Source organism: Vicia villosa, linkage group LG6 (genome assembly GCF_029867415.1).
Source record: "Vicia villosa cultivar HV-30 ecotype Madison, WI linkage group LG6, Vvil1.0, whole genome shotgun sequence".
In the NCBI taxonomy this organism is placed as follows: Eukaryota; Viridiplantae; Streptophyta; class Magnoliopsida; order Fabales; family Fabaceae; genus Vicia; species Vicia villosa.
The window spans coordinates 153,901,911-153,911,010 of NC_081185.1; the positions used below are offsets into that span (position 1 = coordinate 153,901,911).

General features: G+C 32.0%; 1 protein-coding gene across 1 annotated transcript; it reads right to left on the reverse strand.

Annotated features, from left to right (window-relative positions):
* Positions 1-247: 247 nt before the first annotated feature.
* Positions 248-1,770, reverse strand: LOC131610615 (E3 ubiquitin-protein ligase ATL6-like). Its single transcript, XM_058882604.1, has one exon. It carries the CDS (start codon positions 1,606-1,608, stop codon positions 520-522), a length of 1,089 nt encoding a protein of 362 aa, XP_058738587.1. The 5' UTR covers positions 1,609-1,770; the 3' UTR covers positions 248-519.
* Between the last annotated feature and the right edge of the window lie 7,330 nt (positions 1,771-9,100).

Below are 9,100 nucleotides of genomic sequence, written 5' to 3' on the forward strand. Positions count from 1 at the left end.
CGAGCTTCTCCTAAGGAGAAGGTTCGAAAAGTACCGAGTTAGATTGAAAAAAAAAAACTAGGACAATTAATTGAACTCGTTGATAGTATTAAAATCAATCATTCACGCATGTCTATTTTCATTTTCCACCGTAACTTCAATTTATTACAAGATCATCAATTCCTCGTTCATAACCTACTTCATCAGAAATTGGCCATGAGAAAAATATTTGTACGTGCTAACTTATTATACAAAAAAACTGTACAAATTTAGTAATTGAAAAAAATAAATTAAAAATATCATGTGATACTGCTGTAGAAACAGTTAGATTTAAACCCGAAAAAGAACCCAAAATTCAAAACACAATCGAATTTCAGACCTGTATCTCTCCCTGGCTGATGCACCAATGCAAATATCCGCGATCCAATTCTACGTATATATTCGCCGCCGTTCAATCTTCTTTGAAACACAATTGGACGGCGTGACATTATACGCAAAATTGGACAGTGCGACTTTAACGCAACCTGTTTCCAAAATGATTTAATGTCGGGCGGAGTCAACGGCAGATGACGGCATGATAGGAGCAGTAGCAGAAGAAGTTCCTTCATCGTCGCTATTGTTGACCTTTGGCCTCGGTGACCTAAACGACAACGCCCTAGCCAAAAACGACGGTGCTCTAGTAAAAACCCACCGGTCTGATTTAAAACTCCGGTCCACCCAGCTCGAACTTTTCCCTTTACTACTTCCTTCACCGGTTCGGTAACCATGCCTCGAGCTACTTTCCCTTGGCAACGTAATCAAACTACTCGTCCGTTGTAACTGCCGGTTCATTAACTGTTTCCTCACCGCAAAAGGCAGCTTCAAAGTGAACCGGTCCGTGTTCTCGCCCGGTTGAACCAACGAATGACCGGTCGAGTGCGACTTCGGAAAACGACGCGCCCGGTTCGACTGAGATCCACGCGTTCGATTCCTATTCAGCGTTTTCTCCAACGCAATCACTTCCGGAGGAACCAAAACTGGATCAGCTTCCGCGTTTTGTTGCTCTGTATGCGCTTGAACGGCGTCGTTTTGAGCTTCAATATCTAGTTGTGACTCGTTGTTTGACTCGGGAACACCGTGAACTGACTCACCGGGTTCAGGAACGAGATTCGCGCGACATACCGGACATGTTGTATGCAAAGCTAGCCACTCATCGATACACTCAGTGTGAAAAACGTGGTCACACTTGGGAATCAAACGCAGCGTTTCGGTGTCTTCGAATTCGGATAAACAAACAGCGCACTCGAGATCCTCTTTTCCGATCTTATGGATCTTGACTTCGGAGTATTGGAGAATCGGGAAAGTATCGATGACGGATGAATCGAGTCCGCGAGCTGCGGTAACTAGACGGCCGTTGATGATGGGGAGACCGGTGTTGGAGGGAGATGAATCGGAGCAGCGGCGGATGTAGATGGAGAAAAAGCCCATGAGGAAAAGAGCGGCGACTAAGATGACTATGATTATGGCAAAGGAAGGGCTGAATTGGTTGAAATTGGGGTCTGTGAAGTCGTTGGTTTGGTTTCGGGCTTGGGCTTGGGCTTTTGCGGCGGAGAGAAGGAGGAGGATGAATAAGAGGGAATGGTTTTTCATTTTGCAGTGTTATTTTTTTCTGTTGATGAAAAAAATAAGAAACAAAGAGTGTGTGTGAGTAAGAGAAGGGAAAGGAATAAAGGAGGGTTTTAACTTTTAAATGAGCTTGCAAAAGAGTGTGTTTGTGTGTGTAAGGGTATCAAGGATAAACAATGGTGGTCAAAGATGGTGTGCCCAATTTGTTTAGTGGCTGCGAAGGTTCCTTTGAATAAGGAGAAATGTTTTGTTTGTTTTCCTATTAAAGAAAAGAAAGTAAAAGTTATTTTATAAAATGGGTTTTTTTTTTGTTAATTATAAAAGAAGAATATTCAAGGAGTTTGAATAAGAATGATGATGAATAATAAACAATATGATAAAATAAGAAAAATTAATGACTTTATAAAATTATTCAAAATTAGTTTTTTTTTTTGGGTAAAGTTGGGAAGATAGTAATAATTAATTTACCTAGTAATTTAGAGGGTGGACATTGTGAATAATGGAATTTGTTAATAGAGGGGTGAAAAGGTTAAAGAAAGTTTGTCTTTTTAAATATTTCTATTTTTTATCAGTCTTTATAATTTTTGTAAAGAAGATTTGGTCCTGAATTGTTTTCTATTAGCATTTTTAATCATGTTTTTAAATGAACTTAATGGATATTGATTTGACAATAATAATAAAGATGTGTTATTTCGAATGATGATTGAGATTTTAATTTTAAAAACTAAACAAATATAATTTAATAAAAGTAACAAAATAAATAATAATAATAATTTATGTTATTAAATCAAATATAAAATAATAAACTCAAAAATTATATTTAAAATAAACCATAACAATTTATTTAAAATGAGTTAAATTTAAGTAATTTTTAGAAATTTTAAAATATAAAAAAAATATTTTTTTAAAAAAATATATATATTTATAATTTTTTTTTAAACTGACTATTCTAAAAAATTATTTAAAAACTCAAACAAACAAATTATGGGGGTTATTAGAATGTTTTGAAGAAAGCAGTAGAATATTTGTAGTTAATGTTTGATTTACTTATTTATTTAAGCATAATTAAAATTGTCATTGCTTTTTTACTAAGAATTAATTAATTAATATGCTTTGAAATTATGTAGTCAGTTAAATAGAAACGCTTGTTAGCTCATTTTATTTAGTAATCCCATAGATCTGTTTTTGATCCATTGTTATAAATAACAGAATGATCAAAATTGACTTTCTTTCTAGATCACCTATGATAATCCATTACATACGCAGCTTTTACTTTTTTTTAATCAGATTTTAAGAGAAAATTCAAATTTATCACGCTGAAATGTTCAACAATTTCGTCATCAACTGCGTGTCGCAAAAACTGTATATATAAAATCAGTTATAAAGTTTAAAATAAAATAAAAAAATTGATAAAATATTTGTGTGTTCGCACACGTTTGCTGTGGGCATGGAAAAATGTGACCTCTGATGTGCGGGTTCACTTTAATGGGCATGACATTGTTCCAAGAAACTACAGTACATTAGTGGCCATGACATAAATCATAAGCCAATTTTAGGGAAAGGGTTCCATTTTTTTTTAGGCTATGTTTGGTATGGTAGAAATAGAGAAGAGAGAGTAAGGGAAGAGAGAATTTGGAGAGAGATAGTGAAGTTATCCTGCTTGGTTGTGAAGAGAAATAGGAGAGAGAGACTAAAAACATGTGGGTCCCACCTAAAACTCTTTCTCTCCAAAATTGAGAAGAAATAGAATGGGAGAGTGAGTGATGTTGTATTTTCCAATTGTACCCCTTTCTCATCTTTTATCTCATCTAATTAATTTAATACTTTTTTCATTACGTTGCATGTTATTTTCAACGATAATGTATTTTAACTGGAAATTATTTAATAAATGTAAAGCAAGGATTTTTTTTAATTAATAGCTCTATTATCAATAAACACAATTTGCAATTTTTTTACGTTACACACAATTTTGCAAAGTGTTAAAAATATACATTAAAAAGTTATATATATTTTATTAATTTATTTGTAAAAAATATATCTTCTATTCATTTAAAAATTAATTGAATTAATAAAATATGTTTAATATAAGAATTAATTATATTAAATTTGAATAAAAGTATTTTTAACATAAGGGTATTATAGTACTTTAAAAATAAGTTAAACTTCTATCTTCTCTATTTCTCCTCTCTTTCTCTTATAACAATCAATATCTCAAATCAACTCTATTTCTCACCTTCTTCTCTCTTCTTACACTCTCTCTCATCTATTTCTCTCTTCACAACTTCTCTTACAAACCAAACATAGTGTTAGGGTGTGTTTGGAACAAGAGAAAAACATAAGAAAGAAATAGGTGAGAGAGAAGTAGAGGAGAGATAGACAATTTCTTCTGCTTGGGATTGAAGAGAAATAGGGAAGAGAGACCAAATAGTGGTGGGACCCACACCTTTTCTTATTCTCTCCAATTTGAGAAGAAAAGAGATGATAAAGTGTGCTTCCATTTTTACCCCAATTAGTGACACTATTTTTTTTAATGAACAATTATACAGAGAAAGCAATGACATACACACGTGATTGCTTGGAACGGTAGAGTGTATTTATAGTGAAATAACATGAAATTATAGTATTTTTTTTAGTATATGAAAAGACAAATTTTAAGTAATGTAATATGAATTGATTAGTTAATTGACGTTAAACCAAAAATTTGGATATGTTAAATTAATTAATAATTAAAATTAGTATTTTAAATTATTTGAATTAGTAATGACTAATGAGTGCAATTTTTTTTGGATTAGTGAGATTAATTTAATTAATTAAATTGATTAAATCAAATAATAAGTAATTCAAAAAATTATTTTATTTGAACTAAAAAAATAAGGGTATTCTTGTAATTTTAAAATACCCCTGTATTTTTTTCTTAAAAATTAAATTAATTGAGTTTTTAACTATATTAAAAATAATTAATTTATTAAATTACTTATTACTTGATTTATCTAACGAATTTACTCTAAACCACTCAAATAAAATCTCAAAGTTAACTTTGTCAAATAATTTAAAAATAATTAATTTTAGATATTAATTAATTTAACATATTAATATTTATGATTTCATTTTAATTATTTTATTATTAAATAACCTCAAAAAATTACCATACTCTCTTCCCTTCCATATAAATCATTCTCTCACACACCACCCACAGCCACCGATCCACCGTTCCACCATATCCAAAACAAAATTCTTACTTTTCAATAAATATCCGTTTGTAATTTTAAACTTCACTCAAGAAAATTGATGATTGATTTCTTTCAGCAACACCTTCTGATTCTTCTATTCTTGAGAAATGGTTATTGCATTCTTGAGAAACAACAAGGCTCCATGCATCTTCATATACAATTTCTGGTTTTTATTTATTTATTAAGAATTACTGTTAATAACAGAGGGTAAAAGTAGAATCATCTTTTATGTGTCTTCTTTCTTTGCAATTTGGAGAGAAGCGTAAAAGGTGTGGGTCCCATGAGAATTTTAGCTCTCTTTCTTATTTCTCCTCTGTTCCAAACAAGAGAAATGGCCTCTCTCTCCCCTACTTCTCTCGTAGCTATTTCTTTCTTATGTTTTTCTCTTGTTCCAAACAGACCCTTAGTGTTTCCACTTCCTAGCATCAGGTTTATCCTAGAAAGGGATATAGTGCATTGACTAATGATATCCATCAGATCGGGATAAGCTAGCATGAGATTTTGGGGGCAAGGACCATGTCTTGTCCAATATAAAGCTAGCAACCATAACTTTCAAATGATTATGAAATATGTTTGGAATGTTGTATCTGTTTATAAGGGGAGGACCACACCAACTGTCAAAGCTAAAAATTAGCCTAAATGTCATTCCAATGAGCCATGAAGAAATCTCCATAATTTTTTTAGTACCGATCCTTCAAACCAATTCAAATAGAGGAAGAGATGTTGTTCAAAATAAGAAAAGTGGAACATCCTAATTTATTATGACGAATAATAATAAAATTATAGTACAAAATTTCATTTAAAACAAGGGTTAAATATACAACACCTCTGTAATATTAATGAAATTTGTTTTTAGCTTTAAAATAGTTTAACATTGTCATTCAATAGAAATCCATTAATTTATCATGTCATTAAATTACTTTTTAAATAAAAATATGGTTTAATTAGATATATGGTGGTGATTGATTGACAGTGTAAAAATATTTTACATATGTAATGTTAGCGAGATTTGTTTTTAGCCCATGATAACATTTTTTTTTTGTAAAATCCCCCTCGTAATATCCAAATTCTTCCACTATAGCTCCTGTACACACTATTTGACTTTATATTCTATTTTGCTTGCGACATGACAGTCTAGGTAGAATTTCTTATTTTTTAATTACTTATAAAAATCCACGTGTATTTTTTATTTTTTTAATGATGTATTTTTTTAATGTTTTATTAATTTTTATTTTTTTAATGATGTATTTTTTTAATGTTTTATTAATTTTTATTTTTATTATTTCGTTTAATAACTATTTTTTTAAGTATGTAATTAATTAATCTATATATTAATTATTAAATATTAAAATTTTACAATTGGACCTAAACTCATGTTATTTTACACAGCAGCCCAATTAATATTAAATTGAAGTAAATGTGACTAAATCATTTATAAACTCTTGCATTTTAATTTAAAATGTCGATGTGGAACTATTAGAATATCATCTTCCATACAATTACACCATTAATCATCCCTCTATTCCAAAACTAACACCTATAACAACTCAATCAGTATTGCAAAACTAACACCTGCAAACAACTCTTTCATATTCATTTTGAAGTTATCTGAAGAACAACTCAATCAGTGGAAATAACATAAAGTGAAGCTTTTAATCTTTGGACGCCATGGTTGAAACTTGGAAGACTTAAGGATTGGTATGTAAGCTATGATGGCCTGCTTGCTCTTGATGGGTGCGTGATGGCGAGGTTGACAATTTTGCTTTGAAGAACGATAAAACCGGTTACTGCGGTTTTCTTGAGGGGCTCACCGTGACCGCTAGGGTCAATGATGTTGTACTGAACTTTTATGATGTACTGAAATTTTTGGTATAGTAATATTTGTAAGCAGGTTCTCTCATATATGTGCTCCTTTTGAATTCATTGTAGCCATGATAATCAACTTAACAAATTCAACAAGTAAATCCACAGACAAATTCTCCTTCCAGCACCAAATGGTATATATTCGATATTCAAACCTTTATAATCATTGTAGAATCCAAATATCTTTCTAGAATAAACCTCTAATCTTCAGTCAAATACTCAGGATCTCTTCTAATTGCCTATGCATTTTCTATAACTTTGTTTACTGCATGTATTTGTTGTTGAAGAGATGTTTCATCAATGTATCCTTTGGTGCCAAAGTGTTGTCTTGCTTCTTGTTGGGCTTTGATCATCACTGTTGGGTATTTTTTTAGCATTTCTGAAATAGCCCATTCTATGATTGCAGATGATGTATCACATCGAGCAACAAACATGTCTACCCATTGAAGTTATTGCACTTGTCATGCATGTAACTTTTTCACTTATGTTAATGCATGATCCAATGTTATTCGAAATATATTTTATTAAACTATATACTTCTTGTTCTCTAATTGATTGAAATCATCACACACATTTTGTATAAAGAAGCTCTTGTGAACATATACGGTATCCGAATATAGTGCTGGTTATTATTGTAGATGACATGTCATGAGTTTATGGGATGACGAATAGTTTTTGTGACAGCTTTTTGAATTGTTGTTGTAGTCTTGTTCATGTTGTTACTAAGGTGCAGTTGCAAGTGGGGATTAGTAGTTGAATGAGTGAACGTAGAAGCCTCCATGATGTAGGCCATGTATCTGTTAATAATTATGAGCAATGGTGGTAATATTAGTGAGTTTCGCATTAGACCCCTGTAAAAGAATTTTATTTTTCAGAATTTATATTAATTATTATTTTTCCTTTTATTTTAAATTTTAGAAAGTGATTAAACAAAATTAGCTTTGCAACTTATTGGGCTTATAGCCCATTTACCCTCCGTCTGTTAACAATTTAATGTTACTCATGCTTGTTTGTTTTATAAACACTAATTTATTTCGCAGTGGAAAACAAATAAGCGTTCATCCCCCTAATGTTACGTATCAGAGTAACGATGTCGACTCGAACTAACTGAAGGTTATCATCCTTCACTCTTGATCACCTGCACGTTACCGACATAAGGATAACGTTAAAAAAAGGGGTGAGATATCATAACAATATAAAAAAGCATATGATAATAAGTATATGAAGAATAAAGTCATACACATTTCACCACTTCACAAAATCATCATCATCATCCATTAACAAGTAATATACAAGTATTCAACAACAAACAACTCATCATTACGTCATTGGTTATAAAATGCAATGAGATAACACCAACTAAAATGCATGTGGTACGAACAGGGCATGAGCCCTCAACATAATGCCAATAAATAAAGGCAGCAACAAGGCATGAGCCTTCAACAATTTGTCAATCCAGGCCAACAACAGAGCATAAGCCCTCAACGACGCAAGGTATGCAACATCAATATGCAACAACACAATCATGTAACCACGAGGCATAAGCCTTCTACAAACGCCAACATAGGCCATCACCTATTCGTCATCATACATCCACATCATATAATTATTAATAACAATCAGCAACAAGGTTCAAGATATCTTTCTCAAACAATCATTCATTCCAATGCATAAACATAAAAAATTCAAGTATTTAGTTTTCAATAAAACTCGGCTCAAAGACCATTCAAACGACTCTAGTAAATTCTGGAAAGTTCACTAAAATTCTAAAGACAATCTTGGTCTGTGATTCTGCAAAGGATATTTGGGAGGCGATGTGAAGAAAGCATCAAGGTTCGAAGAAAGTGAAGCAGACGCAATTGCAATCTTTGCAGCGAGTATTTGAGATTCTTTCAATGGTGGAAAGTGAATCTGTCAATAATTACTTTACAAGAAGTCTGGCTATTGCAAATCATATGATAGCACATGAAGAAAATACAGAACATGTTGTGGTTAGGGAGGGAATATTGAGTTCCATGCCTGAAAAATTCAATTACGCGATGTGCTCTATAGAGGAATCGAATGATGTAACAACTATGTTAATTGATGAGCTTCAGAGCAGTCTTCTTGTTCATGAACAAAGAATGAAAGGACAAAAAGATCATAGTGAAAAACAAGCTCTCAAAATAGTTATGTTGGTAGAGGTAGAGGAAGAAATGCCACAAGGGGTCATGGTAGATGAAGAATGAACAAAGAGTTAGAGGAATGTTACAAGTGTCGTAAGCTTGGACACTATCGTAATGAATGTCCTGATTGGGAAGACAACATTGTAGAAGCTATATAATTCCGTTGAGAAAAAAATTATTGTTAGTAGGAATGTTATTTTTTAGGAGTCCAAAGGGTGGAATTGGAATAAGCAAGGTGAAGCCAAACCAATTGATCAT

Bases quoted from the DNA above. Each gene is read 5' to 3' on its own strand.
- LOC131610615 (XM_058882604.1), bottom strand. From the start codon at position 1,608: ATGAAAAACCATTCCCTCTTATTCATCCTCCTCCTTCTCTCCGCCGCA.